Below are 24,670 nucleotides of genomic sequence, written 5' to 3' on the forward strand. Positions count from 1 at the left end.
AGTGCTTCACCCAACACCGCCTACAGGTGTCAAGAACTGCGACTTGTGGAACGAGAAGCTTTGTAAAGTCATTCAGTCGAGGTGCGAGGACGGAGACTTTGAAGGTCCGCCGGAGGTAGAGCTCGAGGAGGTGACGAACCCGGCACCTGGCTACATTCCCAAGGCCGTAAATTCTGGTGCTGCGGACGGATCTTATGAGCCAAGTGGTACTGATTTTGATGGCAAAATCTCAAAGGGAGCCGCCAAGGACGAAAGGGTGGTTGACTATACCACGAGCGCCGCTGGAACCGCGTCCACTCCGAAGCCGAAAGTATGCCGAAAGCGAGCCCGTCGCTGAACTTGACCCTTCTGAGGAAGAAGATGCAGTTGGCAATAGCAGCGATGCCCCTGAAAACAGCAGTTCCTCTGCCGAAAAGGGCATCGACGATGGTGAACCTGCGGCAAATGGTGACGGCTATGACAATGATACACGTGAAAAGATTTCGACAGTTGGAACGTGTGGCGATAAGCTGTTTCACATATTTCGGCAGCGGATTCAGGGATAGCTGTTCTCGCAAAGGCCGGTGCGGTGGCCGTCAGCGCAGGTGAAGATGCGGATGTGAGCCGGGCTTTGGACGTTGCAACGAAGATGACGGAGTAAGGACAAAGTGGGCTTCATGATTGATTTCTGTTCGCGACAAGTAAATGGTTGTCGTTCAAGGCTTTGATCATGTCTATTTCAGGAGACGTAGTATGATATCCGCCGAAGGAATTTGGGCCAGTATTCTTGAGTAGCAGGTCTAGTAACATAGACACGGTTCGAGATGGAGCCTCTTCCCAAAAGCTTCTGGGTCATCTTGAAACAATCAGCCGCGTGAAAGACCTTGAAAAAAGGTCGCTGAACCCCGAAGCTCCAGGATCAAGAACCTCCTGATATCCGCCACCGCCAATGTGAGCTGTTCGTTCAAGACTAGCCTACATTCCCTTGGTTTCTAGAGCTGCCTCGAGCGTGGCATCAGCAGCCTGCTTGACGTTCCCCTTCGGATCAAGCACCTCTACAAATGGGTACCAAGCGTCGACTAGAGTGCGATCGCTAGGATGAGCTGGTGTGTATTCAGACAATATGTGACTGCTCTTCTCTAGCGCGGATGCCCAAACCTGGGGCCTAGCCGTGTCTGGTGACAGGTTATGCAGTGCAGTGACCAAAGCGTGGTGAAATATGCTGTCCAAGGCCCCTGATGTGCCATCCATGGTGCTCTCGATGAGTGGGGCGATGGAGGCAATGTCAGCAACGGCGTCCCCGAAAGACCGCCTGCTTGAACATGTCGGAGAACGGCTAGTTGTTGGCTCAAGCCCTTGAGATATAAAGAAAACAATGTGACCAGCTCTGTATCGCACCGAAGTTACATCACTAGACGACAAGCTCAACTACTGTTTCATCGATCCGTTACTTATGGTTGATCAAGCAACACGCCTCATCGCAATCCAACTAAACATGGGCGCCCGGGACATCCAAGGAGAGCACCTCAATCGTGCTATTGATGTTGTCATGGAGAAGCCCCCCTTCCGGAGCAGAGTTCGATGCTACTGCCAAGATGGATTCTCAGAATTCATTGGGGCCTCGACTCTTGTCTAGTTCGGTGACAGCGTCGGTTGCCAATGTCCTATGGCGTAAAGTTCTCGGAATTTCCTTCACACAATCCAGATCACCATCTTCTGACACTTTGTACAGAATTGGCGTCATGATGGGAGTTTATTGCGGAGGCAAGTCAAGGGGCCACATCAACCCGGACGTCACTTTGGCCAACTGTGTCTTCCGCGGCCATCCATGGCGTAAACTCCAAATCCATGCTCTCGCTCAACTGTTGGGTGCCATGGCTGCCGCGGCAGTAATCTATGGAAACCACAAAGCAGCGATCAATATCATCGAGGGAGGGGCCAGTCTCCGACCCGTCACGGGCCCAAACGCCGTAGTGGGTGTGTTCAGCACGTATCCTGCTGCTTTCACGAGCACGACGGGCATGTTCTTCTTGGAATGTATCGCAAGCAGCTTCTTCGCTCTATATGCCATGCTGGACACGGAGAATATTGGTGTGGAACTCTTGTTACCCATAGGCCTCTTTTTCCTGGTTTTTGGAATCGGGGCTTACTTCGGCTGGGAGACAGGCTACGTCATCAACCCAGCTCGAGGCTTGGGCCTCGCCTCGTCGCTTTCATGCTCGGCTATGTTTCAGAAGTTGGACGGCAGGGCATCATAACTTCTGGGTGAGCAGACTTGAGTTTGTGTTCTGGGGCCCCATAGGACAGCACTGACGTCTCGAAATACTGGGTGTCATTGTCGCGCCGGCCTGTGGGTGTCTCTTCGGCGGTTTCCTTGACGATATTTTTAAGTCTACTGGGAAGATCCCAATCAACAAGCCCATGTTCGGTCTGGTGCAATTCTTCCGGAAGCAACGTAGTATAGACAGGCGGTCCGGCGTTGTTGATGCTCGACCTGCCTCCCACCGTCGACCCTCGTGCAACGGCGGAAGCCGTTGAAGATCGGAAGCAGCTTGTAACCCATGTGAGCACTGGCACTCTTTCCCAACGGCAGACTGTATCTGCATCGTTCATTTGGCCTCATGAGGAAGCACGTGAAATTGGAGAACGTGCAGCCTGCGGTCAGAGGTGGGTGACGACTTGCAAGTTTGGATGGCCGTCAACACGTGCAAGGCATGATAACAGCCACGGATCTCGATACAATTTCAGATCACGCATATTGCTTTTCATTATGATAAAGAACCTGGAATGCATGCCTTTTTACAGGGATGGAGGGGGGAGGTCATATAATCAGATCAATACCAAACAAAGCGAGGTAGACGAAGGTGGCTCCATAACGCAGCAAAACATAACAAAACATACAACACCGGGTATTCGCTGGTGGTCACCCACCCAACTACTGATCCGGCCCTTACTGGTTTATCGCTGGGAGAGCGGACGGGATCCCGAGTTTTCCAGTAGGTATGGTCGTATGTGGTGGTTGACACCCTTTGCAGAGATCATGTTCGTGTTCGGGGTTCTTCTGTGAGGGGCTATGCATGTTGATCTGGCCGATGGAACTAGGAATACAGAACATTAATTCAATACGAGCTTTGTGTCAAGCGTTCGATTTTTCGATGATAAAGCTTCCAACCACATGCCGGAAGAAGGTCGGGTCAAAGTTCCACGCAGGCGACCTACACTCTCCTATCCCCGCCTCCCTGCTGCCCCTTCTCTCTGAGGTCTTTCAAGCACGGCGCATGGAACATCTCGCCCGTGAGCGCCAGCCGCAGCGTCCGCACAGCAACGACAAGCCACAAAAGGCACACAGATAGCGACAAGACCATGGTCAGGACCCGAAACACGTCGCTGTCGAGCTCCCGTCCCAGCATGCCCGTGCAGGTGGCCAACACGCCCAGGGGGGAACGTGAAGCCCCACCAGCCCATGTTGAAAGGGAACTTTTGCAGGGCAGCGAGGCTCAGCAGCGCGAAAGACAGCCATGCCAGCGCAAACCCCCACATGCAGAGGGCCAGAAAGATGCCGAGGACGTAGAGAATCTCGCCTGCGCGCAGCAGCGGGTCGACGTCGACGGTGCCGGCTGGGAAGAGCGACAGGGCGACGTTGCCGAGCTGCAGGATGCCGAAACCGCCCTGGCCAAGGGGCCCGATGGGCAGGAAGACGGAGACGATGGCCTCGCGCGGAGGAAGGCTGTGGACGGTAAGGCGATGAAGGTATAGAGCGAGAACGAGGGCGGAGAAGCACTGTCCGAGACCCCAGAGGATGTATGAGACGGCAAGCGTTGTCACGGCGTGAGTGCGGGAGGGGAGGGCGGACGCAACGATGCCACCCGTGGCCGCGGCAACGACGGTTGGTACGATGGGGAGCAGGTAGGCGGCTGTGACGGCTTGAAGACCGGGTTTGTGTCGATGCATGCTATTTTCATCAGCGGAGTTCCGACAGCAAAAGGTCAGATATTCTCATGATGGTCGAGCATTGTATTGCCACTTACACGATGAAGGGGACGGCTACACAGGTCGTGACAGAGATGAGCGCATCAAACCACCAGAAGCCCCAGGCCAGATACACAAGCCAATCTCCCCAGTGAGAACAGACAAAAATCATCATGTTGATGATGGCTGCTATAAGTCAGCGTTGATCCTGGTCGTCATGGTCGTGTAAGTGCGTGAGACTCACTGGCAAAACCCATGGGAAAGCAGCCCAGGAAGAGAGACTGGGCGGGATGTACCATCATAGCAGTCCAGATTTCCGGGTACAAGGCGTAGCGGACGACGGTCATGACGGTAAACACGGAGAACAAGCCAATGTTAAGGATGAAGAAGCCAACAGCAACGCCGTGAGAGATCCAAGGCATGTTGTAGGGCAGGTTACGAAGCAAGATGCTGACGATGCCAGTGCCCATTGTGACTGCAAACCATCTGCATGTCTGGTCAGATCTTGTGGTCTGCTCGGCAAGCTCGTATGGGGATCGTGGGTTCTCACGATGGGGTAAAGTTGCGGATGATCCTTCGCCATCCTACTTCCTCCTTGCGCTGGGTGCCTGAGCAGCCACCATTCCTAAGTTGGAGGGCACAGGGCGTCTCTGCCGTGACTACTGTCGCCGCACTGGACATGGTGAACTCCCGGGGCGTGGTAAAGTCTGGTTGTTGACGAGCTTAAGATTGTGAAGATGCTGTCGACTTCGGGCCAAGTCAGGGTGTTCTTGCAGTTGCGTCGGCACTGTACTTCACGAGATACCTACGGAGAGGAGACCAGTGGCGAGTCGACGACCTTGGACTATGTATTCTAGACATTTCCAGCCAGAAGTTCTGCCTCCAGACTGCCAAAACTTTTCACCGTCATGTCCAGGCGAAGCTGTGACTAATAGCCCGTAGGATGACCCCATCTCGGGTACTGCCACTTGCCTGAGTCCCTAGTAATTGTTTATGACCTCAGATCCCCTCTAGGTGTTACGTTTCAGTGGCGTGCGGTCGCCGTGTCCGCTAAAAAAAAAGCCACTGGCGACCCCTTGAAGAACGCGCCAGCGGAGGAATGCCGGATGTGATCCAGGCGGCCTTACATAAGCAAGCGACCTTCCCCCTCAAGCCCAATGGGCACGGCACCCTGTAAGGTCGTAATCTGTCTTATGGCCCTGACTCTTGGCTTTTCGCATCACTTCACATGGTAGACAGCCAGTGTAACATCAACAAGATTCGATCCAGGTCCTGCGGAAGCGCATCTTGATATCTCGTTGTGTTGTGCCTACTCCGAACGTGATGCCATCGAGCCCCGGCCCTTGGCCGATGCGTGCTATTTGCTGTGGTGCTCACTCCTCACGCAAACTGGCGTTGTACATCGAATGGCAGGTCTGTTGCGACACACTTGAAATCACCGGAAACATAATTTTCCACCTCTTTGCACTCGAATGGACCAGGAGTTGACTTCGTACTGAGGAATGAAATCAAAAGCATACTACGTACATGTCCCCAATGGTCTTCGATGTGGACTGCGTGGTGGTCGGCGCCGATGCGGCCCCTGCACTCCACTCGCCATCGGCCCCGCCGTCCGCCTTGGAGACTCAATCACACCACTGCGAACTTCGGCGCTAAATCGGCGGAGACCCGTGACGCAAGCCCAACAAAGGCTGCTAAAATTGGACCGTTGTAGCGGTTCAGGGTCTAGTGTGCAACTGTTCAGCAAAACCTCGCATGCGTTGTTTCCGCTGTCGGAAGCTGCCGACAAACCGGCCACCATTTCCACTTTGTGACCTCAAACTTGCTCATACCAAGACGTTAACGACAACGAAAACAAGACGCCAGACAACGCCCTCCATCGCCTATCGACGGCTTTTGCCTCCGCATAGATCCCATCTCTGCCGCCACCCGGACTGGCACACCGCATTCCCGCAAGCAGGCTATGACCTTATGCGTCGCACCCCTGATCACGAGGAACCCTTTTGCCGCAGCCCTCCGCACGACCTCCAATCGATCCGACGACAATCCCCGTGTCGCTGGCGCTGCGAGTACGCACCACCGACCACTCAGCCCGAGTCAACGTCCACTTCTGCCCCACACCACCCCAGTGTCGATGACCATCGGATCATCCAGTCTCTCCGAGCCCTTCCGCCCACGTCGAATTGTCGGGTCGCCCAAGTCGCTCGTTTTCCCCAGACAGCAGCGAGCCTGAAACTAAAGGACAGTCGACGGCCCTCATCTGCCCCCGCTTCCCAGCCAAGAGTCATTCATCACCGCCATCGTTCCATAGCCATATGATCAACCTTTGAACCAAACAAGCCCCCCTCCAACGTATACTTCATCTTCCCAACCATGGCCATCGACATCATCAACCAGATCCACTCGGCCTTCGGGTACGGTTCCTCCAAGGCCGATGCAAACAAGTTCGATCGTCTCGTGCAAGCGTTGAAAACAGCCCTTGGGCCGTCATCGGGCCTCGACTCAGATGACATCGACGTCGACTACTTAGCCGCTCTGATGCGAGACTACATGTCGTCTGAGGAGGATTGGGCCAAGTACGCCTTCGCTGATGCATCGAGGGGATACACCAGAAACCTCGTCGATGACGGCAACGGCAAGAGCAACCTCGTAAGTCCTAGACCGATAGTCGTAAAACCATGCCGGCATCGAATAGCATCTAACCCCCGAGGGCAGCTCGTCCTCGTCTGGTCGCCAGGCAAGGGCAGTCCCATCCATGACCATGGTAATGCCCACTGCCTGATGAAGATCCTCAAGGGAGACCTGACCGAGACCCGATATGCCTTCCCCGAGAGTGGTGGTGATCAAGACAAACCCATGAAGGTTGTGTCTGAAAGAACGCACAAGGAAGATGACTGCGCCTACATGGCAGACGAACTTGGTGTCCATCGTGTGTGGAACAAGGGCAGCGACTTCGCTGTATCCCTTCACCGTGCGTAGCTTCCTCCCCACCCCCCTCCGTCGCTTGACGTCGCGGCATCGACTTGACTGACAACTGGGACTATCAGTGTACACACCACCTAATGTCGCCAAGGGAGGTTGCAATGTCTTCAACCCAGAGACGGGCAAGCGTAGCCACGTGCCCAAATGTGGCTACTACTCGGCACACGGTCGTCGCCTGCCGAGTTCGTAAGCCATGACGTGACGTGATCGGTAAGGGCGGCGTTTGGGTTCGAGTTTGAATATGGATAAGGCGTGCTTGGGAATTCCACTTGGCAAACTGCTATGATCTGGAAGATGGCTGCGTGCGATGGCATTTCGTTTCGTGTCGGCGTTGATAGCGCAGAGCAGAGCGTCGTGACCGTGGCAGATTGATCGGCGACTAACCGGAGTTCAACATCCTCAAGTCGTGTAACCCAATAAGGGTTAATATGGATAGCAAATATAACGAAGAACCATCCTACACAAGCATGAGAAGATGAAATGAGGTTGCAGGAAGAGAAAGCCACCAGAGAGAGCCGCATAGTTGCTCATTGCCCTTCTGCTGGACCATCTTTTGGTCACGTGAAATGTCGTGATTTTGCAACTTACATATCATTGGTCGGAATGGATCCACCCGCGATGGCGTGGTTTTCTCGGATCAAGGGCCTGGAGGCTTCATCAACAGGCTTGACAGGGTGGCATCCGTCCGCGGTTCAAGTACTCCGTGTATGTACTGACGGCTACAGGTAGTGCTTATCGGGGCAACATTCGATAATCTCATTCATCGCTGGCTGGTGCTACCTCACTGCTCGTCCGTCGCGGAACCCACCCAGCACCTAAGGTAGGGTGTCGCGGGGAAGCCCATTCAAGGCCCCCGAGTACCTTACCTACCAACGTTACCTACCTTACCTTGGTAGCTCGGAATTAGTGATCAAGTCTTGAAAGTGCCACTCATCCATAGCAGTTTGTTCTACCTGTTGGTAAAGGTAAACCTATCCAGCACAATGCGCCTGCACGAGGAGCCATGGTCGTGCTCAGGAGGAGAACAAGTAATAAAACGTCCTTCCACAGTAGTCCTCGAACCCACGTACTCGGGGTCTCTAACATAGGTAATATTCAGCACGTACGCATAGTATAATATCTTAGGAGGAGTGTCAGCAAAACTTCGGTTTTCTCATCACCCTAGGTTGCTGCATTGCGAGGGGGCAACGTAGCCTGCAAACCACTTGGCGCCTATCAACCCTTCACGCTTTTTCGACCAAGCCACCAACACCTCCTATTTCATTGATACACCTTCAGTCCGCCAATTTTGTGCTCAGATGAAAGTGTAGGAAGATCATTTTTCGGAGCCTGCAGCATCAGAGTGGTTGATCTCCGGTTAAGCATGTTGCCAGCAAGATCCAGTTCCTCACATTGACTTCGACTTCAGAACAGAACACTTGCTTGCTTATCTCCTCTGGCTAGATTCTGTGCACTCCCTTGTCTCTGTCGAATAGATGCTCGGTGATTCAGTGAATTTGATATCGACATGCTGCTTGTCCTCCACAGCATGAGCAAAGATGACTATAAGCACTACCGTCTCTCCCATGTCGCCATCCGGTACGCCAGTCGCATCTTTGTGAAGCTGCGGCCGGCCGGAGGCGATCGTCGACTGCGGAACAGTCTGCCCGCCGGGCGATAAGACGGCGCCGCGGGCAAAAGGTCGAGTCCCCCTAAGCCCGCTGATCAACCCCGACCTGACTGCATCGGGCAGAAAATATGCCTCCATCTCAGCGTCACAAGTATCTCGAAGTACTCATGAGTGCACAAGGACCTAATCCTCTCGTGCCTAAAGATCATAGCCTTCTTATCGGATCGAATTCGGCGACGCCCTTACCCCACGTCAAGATAAGATTCCCGGTCTTTGAGGAAGACCGAGGTCAACCCCCAGATTCTTGGCGGAATATTGATAGGTAGGCATGCGCTGAGCATCATTCAGAAGGTAGATCTCGATAGAGAGCACAGCACATTACCGCGGGGCAATATTCCCATGGCCTGGTGTAGATATATTGAGGTGACGCCTCGCGAATGATACGGTAAGAGGAGAGCTCATCAAACCTGAGAAGTCAAGCATCAATCGATCCGCAAACTTAGGTGCAGTCTTGTAACATTATACGTCTGACTTACCTCGAAAATACCCTATCTTGCCCAGATTATCCTTCGCCTCATCCGTCATGTCGCTCAAGATGGACGAGAAAGAAGGGGACGTGACCACAACGCCAACGGCTGGGAGTGTCGTGGCGGAATCGAGCAATGCTATTGATCCAGTCTTGCAGAAACGGGTCATGCTTAAGCTCGACGCAGTCGTTTTGGGATGCTTTGGAATCATGTATCTCATGGCGAATCTGGACAGAAACAACCTGGTGAGTCGCCGATTCGCGCAACTGCCGTACTCTGACCTTCAAGATGACTGACATGAATTTCTCGTTGTGAAGGGCAACACCAATATCATGGGGTTGCCCGAAGATCTGGGCCTCAAAGGCAATGAATTTGGCAACGCAGTAACATTATTCTTCGCGACTTACGTTGCCTTCGAGGCCCCTTGTTCAATTGCCCTCAAAGTCGTGGGACCAAAAAACCTGCTGTCGGTCTGTATGCTCGGCTGGGGCGTCACTTGCCTCGGCATGGGCTTCATCACCAACGTCCAACAGCTGTACGCCTGCCGCCTGATCATCGGTGCGTTCGAAGCCGGACTGATACCTTGCATCAACGCCTACATCGGCATGGTCTATCTCCGTAATGAGATGTCCCTGCGCTCTGCCATTATGTACGGCTTCAGCGCTTTGGCAGGTGCTGTGGGAGGTCTGCTAGCCTCAGCCGTTTCCAACATCAACGCAGGCGGCCTGCCCTCTTGGTCCTGGCTATTCATCATCGAAGGCATCATCACCATCGCCTGCGTTCCTGTCCTCTTTACCATTTTCCCCAAGGATCCGCGGACCGCCTGGTTCTTGAATGAACAGGAGCGCGAAGTCATGCGTCTTCGTTTCGAATTAAACCCTCACCTGTCTCTCGAGGACAAGTTCTCGTGGGCCAAGGTGTTCAGCGCTTTCAAAGACCCGAAACTATACTTGCATGCCGTACTCGAGTTCTGCGTCAGTCTTTCGCTCTTCAGTTTCATGACCTTCTTGCCTGCCGTCATCAGAGGATTGGGGTACGCTAGTGTCAAGGCCCAGCTACTCACGGTGCCGGTCTACCTCTGGGCCACCGTCGCTTATATCGGTATTGCCTTGGCGTCTGACCGTATCGGACTGCGCAGCCCCTTCATCATTGGCGCGTGTTTGGCGCTCATCACTGGCTACTCGATGATGCTCGCTAGCACGACCATTGGAGTCCGCCTCGCGGCAGTGTTTTGCCTCGGAACAGGCGTCTACGCACGGTAAGCCATGTGAACAAAAGTGATCGTATGGCCGGTTCACTAAAGTTTCTTTTGACAGTGTGGCCTTTGCATTGTGTGGCTAAATAGCAATTTCGCGGGACACTTCAAGCGTGCTACGGCGCTCGGCATCGTGTACAGCGTAGGGAACAGCTCAGGCATCGTCGTTGGCCAAATCTTCACCACTTCGAGCGCGCCACGGTATCTCAAAGGCGTGCGCATCAACACAGCTTTCGCTTCATTTGGGATCGTGCTTGTCATTCTACACGTCTTGGCACTGCGGCATGTGAATGCGAAGCGGAGGGAGAGATTGGCGACGCAGCTTCCAGTGGTGGTGGAACAGCCCAACGTGGGCTTCAGTGACTATGACGACACTTTTCGGTACAACTTGTAGGCGCACTGGGCGTCGGTGGTGGCTCATGAAGCTTGACTTCAGCGTCATGAGATGCAGGTTATTTTCATCGATTTGTGGCCTGGCATGAAATATCAAGGCGATTTTGTGGAGTGTCTGAATGGAATGGATGATGTATCTATGCTCTTTGTCCTCGCACCGACCGGCCCTTTTCACCCCAAAGTAGGTACGCAAAAGTACATTACATGAGAGAGAATTGCTGACTGAACGAGAGCGACGGAGATACTTGACCCTTGGGTGGACTGTAGTGCAAGTTGGACTTCGCCCATTCGATATCGAGTAGTGTGACACATCAACATGCGATTGCCGTCGAAGCAAAGTGTGTGTGCCCTGACCAGAGTACTAATGTTGTCTCTGAACCAGCGAGCCATATATCTCTTTCGGTGGGCCTTCTTGTCTGTGTAAATTGCTGACGAAGGGCAAATACGAGAAGGGATCCGGAAGACAGCTTCATGTTCCGAGGGCTCGGAACATTCCGATGCGAGCTCTGTTCACAGCACCCCTCAGTATACCGGTAAATCTACAGCATCCATGCGTTGCATTGCGTGAGTCGTAAAACACTTTGGGTTTGTCATCGTAATTGATGTGTCGTATCCGGTTGGGTTGATGAGCCTACGTCATTCGCTTCACTGGTGTCGTCGGCCGGCCCGATGGCCGGGATAGGGTGCAGTGCACCGGACTAGGTTATCAGATCAAGCTTGGCCGCTTGTCCGGCCGGCCAGCGCACCATCCCCATGCCAAAACTCGGAGATGGCGGCAAGGCAAACTGAATCATGGTGCCTAGCTTACGCCAAAAAAAAAAAGTGACCAGAGCAGCTGAAACAACACCCTAGGAACCTGGTCATCGCGATTTCTCACCACCTCTGACTCGTTAAATGCCGATTTGAAAACGTTCGGGTCGAGCTAGCCGCGCGCGATGTCAAGGCAGCAACAAGAGGATCATCGACGTCACGCAGGATACCCTGTTCATGATCTGTTGTGGATGTTATAAAATCACCGGAGACCTTCTGGCCTCGATTGGCGGGTTCAAGTCAACCCGGATAATCGTTGCCTCCCACCCCCTCTTCTACTACATCACATCATGCCGTCAACCCTCTCACAGCTCTGTGGTGCCCTGATAATTGGCATCCAACTTTGCTCTGCCGATACACTCTTCAGGTTCAACTCCACTCCGGAGGTTGAGGTCAGGTCGCTGGATGAAATCCATAAGGCTGCCCTTGCTGAAGGCGGCGTTGTTACGCTGTGGCACGGCGGCGACGAGACGAACCAGCAAGATGCCCTCAAGCAGGCGTTTGAGGCCCGGTTTCCTGGCATGACTCTCAACGTTACTGTCGACCTTTCCAAGTACCATGACGCCGCTTTCGACGACCAACTGGCACATGGAAACGTCACCGTCGACTCGATCATACTACAGACCGTCCACGACTATCCCCGCTGGTCGGACGAGGGCGCTCTGCTGAACTACGCACCTCTGGGATTTGATGAGATTACACCAGCCTATAAGGACTCTGTCGGCGCATCCTGGTATGGCATAGTCATATTTTTTTGGTCCACCATCTACAACACCAAGAAGCTGCCCGGCATCACCATCAAGGAATGGAACGACTACCTCCAGCCAGAGCTCAAGAATAAGCTGGTGTTGACCTACCCTAACGACGACGACGCCGTTCTCTACGCCTTTGATCTCGTGTAAGTTTTGCTGTGTTCCCTCCTTTTTGGGCGTTGAAGCATCGGCTGACACGCAGCGCAGCCTCCAACGCTACGGAGTCGCTTGGTTCGACGCATTGCTCGCCCAGAACCCTCGCTGGGTCCGCGGCACGGCGACGCCGAACACGGTCCTCTCAGCCGCCAACATGACGCAGGCCGCCTCGTTCACGTCGTCTATCGGATACCAGGCGCCGACAGGCATCAACATCACACTTCCCGAGCAGGGGTTCTTCGTGTCCTGGCCCCAGACGGCCGCGATCCCTAAGGATGCGCCTCACCCCGAGGGCGCGAAGCTGCTGCACAGTTACATCTTGTCGCCTGAGTACCAGCAGCTGCAGGGCTGGTCGGTCCGACGCGACGTGCCTCTGCCGGACGGCTTCCCCTGGGGCGCGCTCGAGACGCTCAACTCGACCAACACGGCCGCCTTCATGGACTGGATGATGGACAGAGAGAAGGTCGGGAGGCTGAGGGATTGGTTCGAGAGGCGGATCGGCACGGCGCAGGGACTCAGCCCTCTCGTGGATAGCCTGTAGAAACCATGCCTGGAGCACGTTTGTCGTCAAGATGAGAGTATTTCGCTAGTGAGAATAGTCAAGTCGTTGTTGATGCTGCTTTATCCTCTTGCGCTATGTGCCGTCCCTGCTTGAAGTATTTGCAAGGAGTGGTGCCGCAAACCAAGATTGGTAGACAGAGCAGGCAGGTCATGTCTGTACATGTAGTCAGGGTCTTAGTGGACCTCATTAGGCCTCAATGGGCTTAGACCTGCAGCTGCAGGGGAAGGTAGCACCCGGAACCTGGAATCCGCCACCTGGCAGGAGGGCCGGCATACGCCAAACTGCCGGACCCGCAGCCCTGTACTGTACGGGAAGGAAAATGAACCTTGACACGAACCAACGCGTCTCGCTCCATGGCCTGGGATTTCAATGCCCATCTGATTCCCTTTCACCCATGTTAACGTAGTCCCATATCTTTCTTTCTTGACTACTAGAATTCAATTCAAGAGAAAGCGCCGGAGGCTACACCACTGCATCTTTCCAATCCATAGGCTGGGTCGACAGCCCTACAACCCACCCGGTCTGTTCTCCCAGCATGTCAGGTCCCAAGAGGTATCACGACGTCATCGACCTCACAGACGATGTGGACGAAGGCAGTGGTAGAGACGAAACCTTCTCGGGAGGGCCACCACGCAAGAGACATGCTCCGTCGTCACACCCCTCGCAGAGCTCTCCAAGTCGAGGACACATAGCTTCATCCCAGTCGAGCTCGAGTCAAAGACATAACGCCACTTCTGCGTCTCAGTCATCGTGGAGTCCACGGGTGCCTCCACATCGGGGCCCCCAGAACGGGAGGGTCTATCCATCATCGTCTCAGCCCATCGCGGATGACGTCGAGGTCATTGACCTCACGCAGTCCAATGATGAACCGTCAATGGAGTTTTACGGATCATTGCGTACGTTTCCCGTGACATGCCTCGCATACTGGTCTCTTGACCAGGTAATCACATCAAACTGACTCTGCGGCAGCTACCAAGGTTGTTGGCGTTCGATATTATGCTGGCAACGCCTCGGCGGGAGAGATCGTGCTGTGCAAACCGAGAACCTCACAATCAGGTATGCGACTGACTTCTAAGCGCCATGTTGGATTGCTGTGTGGCAGCACGGAACCATGACACTGACGGGGGCAAAAGTACGATGCAAATGCTCTGCAAGTGACCAATGTTTTGGGAGACCAGATTGGACACATACCGCGCAACGTGGCTGCCAAACTCGCACCTTACCTGGTGAGTCCCTGGCCGCCCCAGGTTCCGACGAATCATGGACGGGAAGTTGGACAGCTGACAACCGTCCTAGGATCGAGGCGAGATATTGCTAGAGTGTCAACTGAGCGGCGAAATGAATTTCTACGATTGTCCCATCCGCCTGAGGGTCTACGGTTCAAGTGATCGCGCCGCGCGCAGAGCCCTGGAAGACCGCCTTAAGAAAGACAGGATTTTCAAGGCCGCCGAGCTCAGCTCGAGTAGGACCGAGGCCGAGACGAGACGTGAAGAGGAGGCTCGCGGCGTAGAATTTCGCGGAGTCGGAACAGAGACGAACGCGCACTTCAAAGCAAGGGCTGATGCTGCCGAGCTGGGTATGCAGCAGGCTCGCAACGCGACGAAGTATGAACCGCCCGAGGGTGTAACCATAGTGGATCTCGTGGCAACGAGCGAGACAATCGATGTACGTAAGGGTGCGGATGCCATCAAAACCATGACCGAAGAGCAAATGGCTGCCATGCCCATGGCGGACGAGCCGGCCTTTTTGGTGTCGAAACTGCTTCCGTATCAGCTGCAAGGCCTGCACTGGATGCTTGCCAAAGAAGACCCCCAGCTCCCGAAGAAGGATTCCTCCGATTCAGTCCAGCTGTGGAGATGGCAACAGAACAAGCGCGGCATGGTCAATATCGCGACGAAATTTTCCGTCGCTGGTGAGGCAAAACTGCTATCAGGCGGGATTGTGAGTTTTGCCTCCAGCCTGGATTTGGCGTATAAGTTGCTGACGATGCTTCCCGAAGCTTGCCGATGACATGGGTCTCGGAAAGACATTGCAGGTGATCAGCTTGGTCCTCTCAGGCACAGGCAGCGGCCCGACATTGATCGTGGCGCCCGTGAGTGTCATGAGCAACTGGCAACAGCAATTCGATGCACACGTTCGCAAGGATAAGGCACCGAAAATCCACATCCACCACGGCTCTGCGGCCTCTGAAGAGTTGTCCGAGTACGACGTCGTCATAACAAGCTACGGGAAGCTAGCCAAGGAGCGTCTGGAGAAGACGGATTCTGCTCGTGGACCGTTGATGAGTGTTGACTGGAGGCGAGTCGTGCTCGACGAGGGTCATACCATCCGCAATGCGAAGACTCAGGCAGCCCGGGCGGCCTGCCAACTCAGGGCCGCGTCTCGGTGGGTGCTCACCGGCACGCCAATGTACGTTTGTCCTCAGATTGAAAAACCTCGAATCACAAGAGAGAACATCTGCTTACGAACCCAGTGTCAACAATCTCCAGGACCTCCAATCAATGCTGGCGTTCCTCCATATGACGGGCGGCGTCGAGCAGCCAACCATTTTCAACACGGTCATTACGCGACCCCTGACCTGGGGGCACAAAAGAGCGGAAGCCCTTCTCCAAAGCATTATGTACGATTTGTGCCTTCGCCGTAGGAAGGACATGGCTTTTGTCGACCTTAAACTCCCGCTCAAGACAGAGTATGTCCATCGAATCACGTTCAGGAGGGACGAGAACGAAAAGTACAAGGTGCTGCTGCAAGAGGCGCAGGGCGTCCTCCAAGAATACCAGCGTAAGGCCAGGACGGGCCGCGTACAATTTCAGAGCGTCCTTGAGAAGCTGCTGCGCCTGCGGCAGACATGCAATCATTGGACGCTCTGTCGTGCTCGCATAGACGACTTGCTCAAGGTCCTCGAGGGCCAAGACGTCGTGATCCTCAACGACAAGAACAAGGCGCTCTTGCAGCAGGCGCTGCGGCTGTTCATCGAGACGCAGGAGGACTGCCCCGTCTGCTTTGACACGCTCAGCGAGCCCGTCATTACGCACTGCAAGCATGTCTACTGCCGGAGGTGCATCACCAAGGTTGTTGAGCTGCAGAGGAAGTGCCCCATGTGCCGGCAGACGTTGGGCATGGAAAACCTACTTGAGCCGGCCCCCGAGGAAGGGCAGGACGATGACGCCAATGCGTTCGACGGCGATTTCAAGAGCTCCAAGACGGAGGCACTGCTGAAGATTGTTCAGGCGACGTGCAAGGACCCACAGTCCAAGGTTGTCATCTTCTCGCAGTGGACGTCGTTCCTCAACATCATCCAGACGCAGATCGAGGAGGCGGGGCTCAAGTGGACGCGCATCGACGGCAGCATGAAGCCCGACAAACGCGATGCCGCCATCGCGGCGCTGTATGACGATGCCGACACGAAGGTCATGCTCGCCAGTCTGGCTGTGTGCAGCGTCGGCCTCAACCTCGTCGCGGCCGACACGGTCATTCTGGCGGACAGCTGGTGGGCGCCGGCCATCGAGGATCAGGCCGTCGATCGCGTGCACCGGCTGGGTCAGAAGCGGCCGACGACAGTGTGGCGCCTTGTCATGGAGAACACAATCGAAGAGCAGGTGCTGGAGATTCAGGCGGCGAAGCGGCAGCTTATCAGTAAGGCTTTCCAGGAGAAGAGCAAGGAGGAGAAAACGAAGGAGACGCGTATGGCGGACATTGTCAAGCTATTGGGATCGCCTGCCTAAGGACTGCAGGTGGGATGTACGATACATCAAGAGCGCAGGCGGAGACGCTCATGATGCACAAACTGGCTCGTCGAGCGTCCTCTGGTTGGTAGCAAGAGCCCGGCATGTAGGACACCAGCGTCACGTCAGCGATTCGGCCGTCGTCACAGACAGGTCTCGTGAATAGAATTGAGAGCATTTCGCAAGAAGCCCGCTTCCAGAGTCTGAAGTCTGAAAACTGAAGGCATGCAAGGCACCTAGGTAGGCAGTCTACATGTTAAGACAAAATGAAAGGGGGCTCCAGGAGCCTGTCTGTTCTGTGGTGGGCGAGGTGGGGCAGGCATGCAGGAAGCCCCGCGCCAATGCGGCAGACTTTATTTTAGTGAATTCGACATCGACCAAACGTCGACCGCGGGGCACCATCTCTGCATCGCTCAGAGCGTCGACAGCCCTCGGAGGTTTTTTTTTCCCCCCCTTTGCGACGACTGACTGAAGACCTGGTCTTTGACCGAATACTACAGTATCAAACCATGTCTGGTTCCCGGGACAGCTGGGCCTTGATGCCCCTGCTCAATGGTAAGAGAAACTGCCCTCCTGAGACCACCTAGCCAATCGACTCGTGCGCAAAGTGGCTGACATGGCTACCGAAATGTCCAGACCTCCACGATGCATGGCAGCAGGTTCGCATCCCTGTGCTGCTCGTCGTCGCTCTCGGCCTCGTCGGCCTCCGAATCTATCTGCAGGTCACCGGCGAAAGACCCGAACAGCCAAAGGCCCTGCCCAAGAAGCTCGCCGCCGACAAGACAGTCGCCGAGAAGGCGGCCCTCGCGCGCGATGCGAAAACCGAAAAGCTCCCCCTCGTCACCGAAGCATCTGCCGCACCCAAAGCACCCAAGACGGCCACCGGCCCGAGGCGAGTCAAAGGCGGCGTCGTGCGCCGCCGGTCCTCGGACGACAGCGTCGACAAGGCCGCAGCGCGGCCGCCGCGCCGGATCCAGCCGCTCATCTTCTTCTCGAGCATCACGGCCACGACGCCCAAGATTGCCAAGCAGTTCGCCGAGGACCTCGGGCGCGACATGCACCGGGCGGCGCCCGAGACGAGCTGCACGTTCGAGGCGCCCGAGCTCCTCGACCTCGCCGAGGTCGACTTTGACGACTACTTCATCACGCCGCCCAAGGCCAAGGGCGACGTCGAGCTGCTGTACCTGTTCCTGCTGCCGAGCTTCAACATTGACACCATCAACGACACGTTCCTCGAGCACCTCAAGGAGATTCACCACGACTTCAGGATTGACACGGCCCCGCTCGCCCCGCTGCTCGGCTACTCTGTCTTTGGCTTTGGCGACCGCGAGGGCTGGCCCAACGAGCAGGAGGGCTTCTGCTTCCAGGCGAAGGAGCTCGACAAGTGGATGGCGAGGCTGACGGGCAGGAAGCGAGCTGCTCCCGTCGGCATGGGCGACCCCAAGACGGACTACGCCGAGCGACTGGCGGAATGGTCGGAGGGCATCGTCGAGATTCTGGGCCAGCTGGCGCGCACGGGTGGTCTCGGTGAGGGCATGCCGGGCAGCGGTGCGCCTGTCGAGAGCGACGAGGAGGACGTTGACGAAGAAGACGACGACGAGACCCTGGTTGAGGACGGCGAAGCCAAGCCGGAAAAACTGAAGAACAGCAAGAACCTCGAAGACGTCGAGGATCTGGGCCGCATCATGAGGGATTCCAGACCCGACGCCGCGCCGTCTACAGGAAAGGGAGCGCCCATCGCTGTCGACTTTACGACCTACGGCAAGACGGCGGCCAAGAAGGCGCCCGCTCCGACGGTCAAGGAGATGGTGCCCAAGAACTCGCCCACCTATGCCTCGCTCACAAAGCAGGGCTACACCATCGTCGGCTCACACTCGGGCGTCAAGATCTGTCGGTGGACAAAGTCGGCCCTGCGCGGTCGCGGCTCCTGCTACAAGTTCTCGTTCTACGGCATCGCCTCGCACCAGTGCATGGAAACGACGCCGTCGCTGTCTTGCTCCAACAAGTGCGTCTTCTGCTGGCGCCACGGCACGAACCCGGTCGGCACGACGTGGCGCTGGGTCGTCGACCCGCCCGAGGACATTTTCAACGGCGTCAAGGCGGGCCACTACCAAAAGATCAAGGTGCTCCGCGGCATGGCGGGTGTGCGCGCCGACCGGTACGCCGAGGCGCTGCGGATCCGCCACTGCGCCCTTTCCCTCGTGGGCGAGCCCATCTTTCTACCCGCACATCAACGAGTTCCTCGCCATGCTGCACGCCGAGCGCATCTCGTCCTTTCCTCGTCTGCAACGCGCAGCACCCCGGACAGCTCGCCTCGCTGCGCGCCGTGACGCAGCTCTACGTGTCCATCGATGCCGCCGACAAGGAGTCGCTGCGGCGCATCGACCGGCCGCTGCACCGCGACTTTTGGGAGCGCTTCATGCGCTGCCTCGACATCCTACGCGAGCGCCGCCTCAAGCAGCGCACCGTCTACCGCCTGACCCTGGTCAAGGGCTTCAACGTCGACGAGGAGGTCGACGGCTACGCCGCCCTCGTCGAGCGCGGCCTGCCCTGCTTCATCGAGGTCAAGGGCGTCACCTACTGCGGCACCTCGACCGCCTCCAACGCCGGCCTCAGCATGAGCAACGTGCCCTGGTACTGGGAGGTCTGCGACTTTGTCAAGAAGCTCGAGGCCCGCCTCGGCGAGAAGGGCCTCCAGTACGGCATCGCCGCCGAGCACGCTCACAGCTGCTGCATCCTGCTGGCGAGCGACCGCTTCCGGGTCGACGGCAAGTGGCACACCACCATTGACTACCAGCGCTTCTTTGAGCTGCTCGAGGAGAGGGGGCCCGACGGCGAGTGGCGCGCCGAGGACTACATGGGGCCCGCGACGCCCGAGTGGGCCACCTGGGGCAACGGCGGGTTCGACCCCCGTGACGACCGCGTCGACAGGAAGGGCCGGAAGATTGAAGCCAAATAAGTTGGGCGGGTATCTTGCAACCCAGTAGTTGAAAAAAAAAATACGATTCATGACAACCCCACGTATACGTGCCCCTGAATGCCCATGGTCCTGACATGTCCTAACATGTCGTGCCGTGAACAATGACAGCAAGATCGCGCCAATCGAAAACAGTAATGGGACAATGTCAGCATGACGTGTAGCAGGGCAATTAAACGTGTATTGTCCGCGGACGCGCCGCCTCGGGCTACGCACCCCCTTTCACTTTTTAACAAAACTTCGCCCCCCCTCCCCTTTCTCCCCCCAATCATCAGTATACTACCACGCGTCGACTGTCTTTCTCCCCCGCGGGTCCCCTCTATCAGACAGCGCATTTGGATGGTTATGAGACAATCAAAGACGTCGTAAATCTTGTGGGTCAGGATTGCCCCTTCATGCCGGATATCGCTGTGAACAATGCTGCACGAGGGGGTCGCTCCTGCGATGTCCGGCTTCGGAGTGGGTTTTTCTTTTTTGGGCGGTGGTACAGAGTGGAGGAGTTGGATCGTCGGGCCAGGCCCTTCGAGGTGTGCTCGACGGGAACGACCCTGGATGTTGTGGCCGTCACAGCGCTTTAGTCGAGTCCGACGGTGGGCATGTCGGACAGGTTAGGGCCGCTGCCGGTGTAGGAGCCCTGGCCACCGGAGCTGATCTTCAGATCAGAGTCGGAGGCGATCATCTCAGCGAGGATGTCGAGAACGGGCTGTGATGCGATTAGCGTCTGCAAGCAACCTCGGTTGAAGTCATGGTGAGAGTGGTCTCGCATACCTTGGGGACGGTCTTGTCGTAGATGCTGATCAGGTCGTTGGGGGTAGGGTAGACTTTGAGGCCCTTGTAGAAAGCAAGAGCGGCCTCGACGACGTGGTTGGCTATTGTTTCGCAGCGGTTAGCTTCCGATCATGCTGTTGTCCCCCATCTTTGTAGCAAGACTGGCCCGACGGGGGGAGAGAAGCAAGCAATGGCAAACTCACGATCGGCGGCCAGCGTCTCGCCCTCGGAGACCTGTTGCAGGAAGTAGGCCTCGCGGCCCTCGACATCCTCAGGGAAGCCCTCTTCCTTCGCCTGGACAACGGCCTGAGCGATAGCCTGACGCTGGCGGACGGTCTCGAGCTGGGCCTCCTCCTTCTCGGCGCGGTGCTGCTTGCGCTCGTTGCGGCGAAGGTCACGACGGAAGTTGGCGTTGACGCGGCGCTGGTAGTCGAAGTAGAAGAGGTAGGCTGAAGAGGTGCATGCTGGTTAGCGGACGATGGCCTTGTGCGTAGAGTGGAGGATCCCATAGGACAATCAGGCGCATGGTGCTTATGCTGCCAGAGACGACGCAATGCGGACAGCCAAAGGGGTGCTTGATAGTTTCTGATGATGCCTCGGTCGAGCTCTCATCTACTCCCTCAAGCCCTGGCAAGGAGGTTGATAAGAAACTTACCAACAACGCCGGTCGCGGCAGCGGCGACGGATGCCGTCACTATCGTGGATGATTGGACCATGATGAAATGAAGATGGAACGAAGGAGCCTCGAAAGAGAAAAGGCGGCGACAAGAAATCCAAGCGATGGATGATCGGTGGCAGACGTCGGAGCGGGCTCGGTCTAGGAGCTGGTCGTCAAAGAGTTGAGGGTGGTGACGAGATGGGGGAGCGTCGGGGGTTGATAGGTCGAGTGTCGAGAAATGAAGCTGGTCTATCGGCCAGGGACTCGGTAGGGCGCTCGATTGATGGAGCTCTACTACCAATTTTTTTAGTTGGCTTGAGCCGGGGTCTCACGCGCCAGTGCAGCACCACACCAGCGAGGCCTTGTCCGATGCATGTGTGTTCGGCTAAACATCGCCAAAACCGTGAGCTCTGGCAGAGAAACATCCACGCCGACCCACGGATGCTGGACGCCTGTAACTACAGGCTACTGATCACTCCCAAGCTGTTCCCCACACAGGCCAAGCCAACACGTCTGAGCTGCCAGAGCTCAGTCAACGTCGACGACCTGAACCCCGGTCCTGACGAAACACCAGCTACCTACCTACATTTTCATTCAACCCCAGGTTGATGCGTCTCGTCACTGCCACCACACTGGAAGTGAATGTGAGCAGTGGCATCTCGGCCACTACCGACAACCTCGCCTCTTTCGCATCACGGCCTCTGGTCCAACACTCACCTATCCGGCCCATCCAATGTCCTCCGAACGCAGTAGGATCTCCTTGAGATCAGGCCCCCGCCGGAAGGGGGGTCGCCCAACCATCAGCGCCCCGCGACAGATCTCTGAACCCATCCCACAGAATGGACCGTCTCCCTTGCGCAATGCGAATGGCCCTGCCAGTGGCCCAGCCCTTCGACCCGTCAATGAGGCACCACCGCCTCCCCAGCAGCGCCAGCGCCCTCCGATTCAGCCTGGCGGAGGTAATGCGGTAGGTCGAATGAACAAGAGAGATCATGCACAGAAAGCTGACGCGTGCTTTGGACGTAGACCTCCGACCTAGTCAAACGACGATACTCAACACGCTTTGGCAACTTTCCCGAGGCAGGCTTCGACGTCAACAACCCCCCCGTGCCCGCCTTACCTACTCTCGACAAGTACGAATCTCGCGAGAAGCGTGGAGGGCCTCCACCATCTAGAGGTGGCGCGGCACCCACGATCGACCTGAAGGCTCTACGAGATCCCAATCTCAACGCCGATCAATGTGGGAAGATGATGACCCATCGTTCGCGACTTGACCACTGACCATATGCTTCTCAGATGTCGCCGGGCTGCTCAGTGATGCAACTGAGGACCAGATTCAGGAGTACCAGGACTCCCTGCGACAACTCAAGTCAAGAGCCCAGGCCGATCTCCAACAGAATGTGATGCAAAACCGTACCCAGTTCATCAAGATTGCCCACGAAGCCGACAAGCTGAAGGATGAAATGCGGACGCTCCGAAACCTCATGGCCGAGTTGAAGGCGAACACTACCTCTCTCCGTGCAGCAGCGGGCGGTCGTAACGAATCAACCAGCCTCAATGGCGAGCTGTCAACAGGCCTCAGCAAGAGGGACAAGCGCAGCTCCGTAGCCGACCGCAGCGACTTGTGGAACTCGCAGATGCAGGCCCTTTACAAGAATGTCGAGGGGACGCAAAAAGTTCTTGCCCAACGCCCCCGGTCGCCATGTCATACAGAAGGCCGCCCAGTGGATCGAACTCGACAAATCCCACCTACAAGTCCCGGCGCGCCACCCAGATCTTCTTGCTTGCTCATCGCGTCGCAGAGCGCCAGACCGACGGGCACCCGTGAGGACAAGCAACATCATCAGCTGGTTGCAGACCGTGCTGGCCCTCCTGATGTGAAGTTCGACATGGCTGGGTCGAGCGAGTCGTCCAGCACGAGGAGCAAGCTGATGGACGCATTCGCGTCCGAGGCAACGGCCAGGAGTCTTTATTCTACGCACGGAGAAACCGGACGATCCCGACAAGCCGTCCCTGCTTCTGAACATTCGCAAGGCCGTGGAGGAGCTCCGCAAGAGCCTGCAGTCTGAGATGGAGGCCAACAATAAGACCAAGGAGACGATCAACTACTTTGCGTCACGCGACCCGGGGTTGTTGCAGAAGGCTGAGCTCCTGGAGACTCTGTCGGATATCAAAGACATGCGCATCGAGGTGGACGGCAATCAACAGAACCTCCGCTGGGTGGAGGGCCAGATGGACGAGCTCGACATTGAAATTGCGCTGCAACACTTCGAGAATGCCGTTGAGAGGGTCGAGAAGCTCAAGAAGCTTGCGAGGGGCTTGAAGAGCAACGCCGTGGCGCAGGATTTTATCAATTTCAAGGTCGAAGAGCGCTGCGTCAAGGTGGCCGATATGCTGCTCCGCGAGCTCGACATGTACCACAACATGGCCAGCAAGACGAGGCGCATCGTGTCATGGCTGACGAGACTCGGCTACGAAGACCGTGCGCGCGAGTCGTACCTCCTGGCGAGGCACAATGTGATCCAGCATCGATCAAGGTCAGTCAAGCTTGCTGTCAGCTGTACCATGACCCATGCTAACCCAGAATGCCAGGCAATGCACGTTCCAGGGCGACCTCCACCAGTACATCTGGGAGATCTCGTTCTGCTACTTTACGCTCATCAAAAACACCGTTACCGTTTACCAGTCTTGCTTCCCACCGCCCATGATGAGCACTTGCGTCAAGTGGGCCAAGGAAGAGGTGGAGGCCTTCAACCTGATTCTTTCTCGCCAGCTCAGCAGCACGGAGCGCGACGGCAAGGTGTGGTCCGAGTGCATGAATCGCGCGCAGAAGCACGCCTCCATGCTGGCTGAAGTTGGTTTGGACTTTAAGACAATGGTCGGCCAGGAGCTGCGTGAGTTTAAGCGGTCAGACAGCCCAGTAGGCCTGGGCTTGGAGTGAGGGACCTGGAGGGCGCATGAGGGGTCTTGGGGGTGCTGTATGAGCGCGAGGCTCGATATTTGTCGATGTCTTTCAACTCTTATAACGATTCTATGCAGCCTCTATTCAATCTAGCCATGTCATCGTCAAATTCAAACACTGTGGATAGGGCAGTCTGCTGGAATGATGTCCTGTACAGCGATGCTGAGCGCGAGGGTTCAGGGGTACATCAGGGGTTGGTGCCAGCCGAGGGCAGCTGGCGCATTTTGGAGCTCCCTCGCGCGACCATCAACGCGTCCCTGACGCCCCATCTTTTCAACCTCACCTCTTAGACGGTGGTTACAATTCTCATAGCTGTCCAGACTTGACAAACAACGTTGAGAAGCTGTGCTACTCTTACCAGACAGAATATTAGAGGTTTCTACGACGGTTGAGGTAAGCATGTTCCTTGTCAACGATCGCGTTCACGTCGACCCAGCCTTATAAAGGCTTCCCATGATAATGTGAGCTTGGCACACACTATGATGAGTTAGCCATGCCGATTTCATCTCGAAGTGAGCACTGGGCCAAGCTTCAAGTCATCAGCCTCGTAGTCACGCAATTCAAGCATCATGAGGAGCCGCTCACA

General features: G+C 56.1%; 9 protein-coding genes across 9 annotated transcripts in view; 7 read left to right on the forward strand and 2 right to left on the reverse strand.

Moving 5' to 3' along the window:
- Positions 1-337, forward strand: part of VDBG_00918 (endoglucanase II) — a gene marked incomplete at both ends in the record, with an annotated part of 1,291 nt that extends 954 nt beyond the window's left edge. The window contains one exon of the mRNA XM_003009189.1: positions 59-337. Within this exon, the coding sequence (XP_003009235.1) occupies positions 59-337 (279 nt within the window). The remainder of the gene's footprint in view (positions 1-58) is intronic.
- Positions 338-3,204: 2,867 nt separating this feature from the next.
- Positions 3,205-4,629, reverse strand: VDBG_00919 (sulfite transporter Ssu2; the record flags this gene model as incomplete). The annotated part of the gene is made up of 4 exons (XM_003009190.1): positions 3,205-3,931; positions 4,008-4,134; positions 4,193-4,434; positions 4,499-4,629. The coding sequence occupies 4 exons, from the start codon at positions 4,627-4,629 to the stop codon at positions 3,205-3,207; spliced, it is 1,227 nt and encodes a 408-aa protein (XP_003009236.1).
- A 1,160-nt stretch (positions 4,630-5,789) lies between these two features.
- Positions 5,790-7,395, forward strand: VDBG_00920 (cysteine dioxygenase; the record flags this gene model as incomplete). The annotated part of the gene is made up of 3 exons (XM_003009191.1): positions 5,790-6,597; positions 6,664-6,919; positions 6,996-7,395. The coding sequence occupies 3 exons, from the start codon at positions 6,322-6,324 to the stop codon at positions 7,118-7,120; spliced, it is 657 nt and encodes a 218-aa protein (XP_003009237.1).
- Positions 7,396-9,122: 1,727 nt separating this feature from the next.
- On the forward strand, positions 9,123-10,715 carry VDBG_00921 (high-affinity nicotinic acid transporter; the record flags this gene model as incomplete). Its single annotated transcript, XM_003009192.1, has 3 exons — positions 9,123-9,311; positions 9,384-10,324; positions 10,412-10,715. The coding sequence occupies 3 exons, from the start codon at positions 9,123-9,125 to the stop codon at positions 10,713-10,715; spliced, it is 1,434 nt and encodes a 477-aa protein (XP_003009238.1).
- A 1,099-nt stretch (positions 10,716-11,814) lies between these two features.
- VDBG_00922 (ABC transporter) lies at positions 11,815-12,973 on the forward strand (the record flags this gene model as incomplete). Its single annotated transcript, XM_003009193.1, has 2 exons — positions 11,815-12,422; positions 12,484-12,973. The coding sequence occupies 2 exons, from the start codon at positions 11,815-11,817 to the stop codon at positions 12,971-12,973; spliced, it is 1,098 nt and encodes a 365-aa protein (XP_003009239.1).
- Positions 12,974-13,529: 556 nt separating this feature from the next.
- VDBG_00923 (transcription termination factor 2) lies at positions 13,530-16,719 on the forward strand (the record flags this gene model as incomplete). Its single annotated transcript, XM_003009194.1, has 7 exons — positions 13,530-13,890; positions 13,964-14,050; positions 14,150-14,220; positions 14,291-14,935; positions 14,994-15,403; positions 15,468-16,382; positions 16,434-16,719. The coding sequence occupies 7 exons, from the start codon at positions 13,530-13,532 to the stop codon at positions 16,717-16,719; spliced, it is 2,775 nt and encodes a 924-aa protein (XP_003009240.1).
- A 509-nt stretch (positions 16,720-17,228) lies between these two features.
- On the forward strand, positions 17,229-19,678 carry VDBG_00924 (tRNA wybutosine-synthesizing protein; the record flags this gene model as incomplete). The annotated part of the gene is made up of 3 exons (XM_003009195.1): positions 17,229-17,274; positions 17,356-18,877; positions 18,958-19,678. 3 exons carry the CDS (start codon positions 17,229-17,231, stop codon positions 19,676-19,678), a joined length of 2,289 nt encoding a protein of 762 aa, XP_003009241.1.
- A 592-nt stretch (positions 19,679-20,270) lies between these two features.
- Positions 20,271-21,180, reverse strand: VDBG_00925 (mitochondrial import receptor subunit tom-20; the record flags this gene model as incomplete). Its single annotated transcript, XM_003009196.1, has 4 exons — positions 20,271-20,399; positions 20,465-20,565; positions 20,668-20,913; positions 21,120-21,180. 4 exons carry the CDS (start codon positions 21,178-21,180, stop codon positions 20,271-20,273), a joined length of 537 nt encoding a protein of 178 aa, XP_003009242.1.
- Positions 21,181-21,855: 675 nt separating this feature from the next.
- On the forward strand, positions 21,856-24,063 carry VDBG_00926 (exocyst complex component EXO84; the record flags this gene model as incomplete). Its single annotated transcript, XM_003009197.1, has 5 exons — positions 21,856-22,089; positions 22,149-22,383; positions 22,419-23,004; positions 23,075-23,659; positions 23,715-24,063. The coding sequence occupies 5 exons, from the start codon at positions 21,856-21,858 to the stop codon at positions 24,061-24,063; spliced, it is 1,989 nt and encodes a 662-aa protein (XP_003009243.1).
- Positions 24,064-24,670: the final 607 nt, after the last annotated feature.

Source organism: Verticillium alfalfae, genomic scaffold (genome assembly GCF_000150825.1).
Source record: "Verticillium alfalfae VaMs.102 supercont1.1 genomic scaffold, whole genome shotgun sequence".
Lineage (NCBI taxonomy): Eukaryota > Fungi > Ascomycota > Sordariomycetes > Glomerellales > Plectosphaerellaceae > Verticillium > Verticillium alfalfae.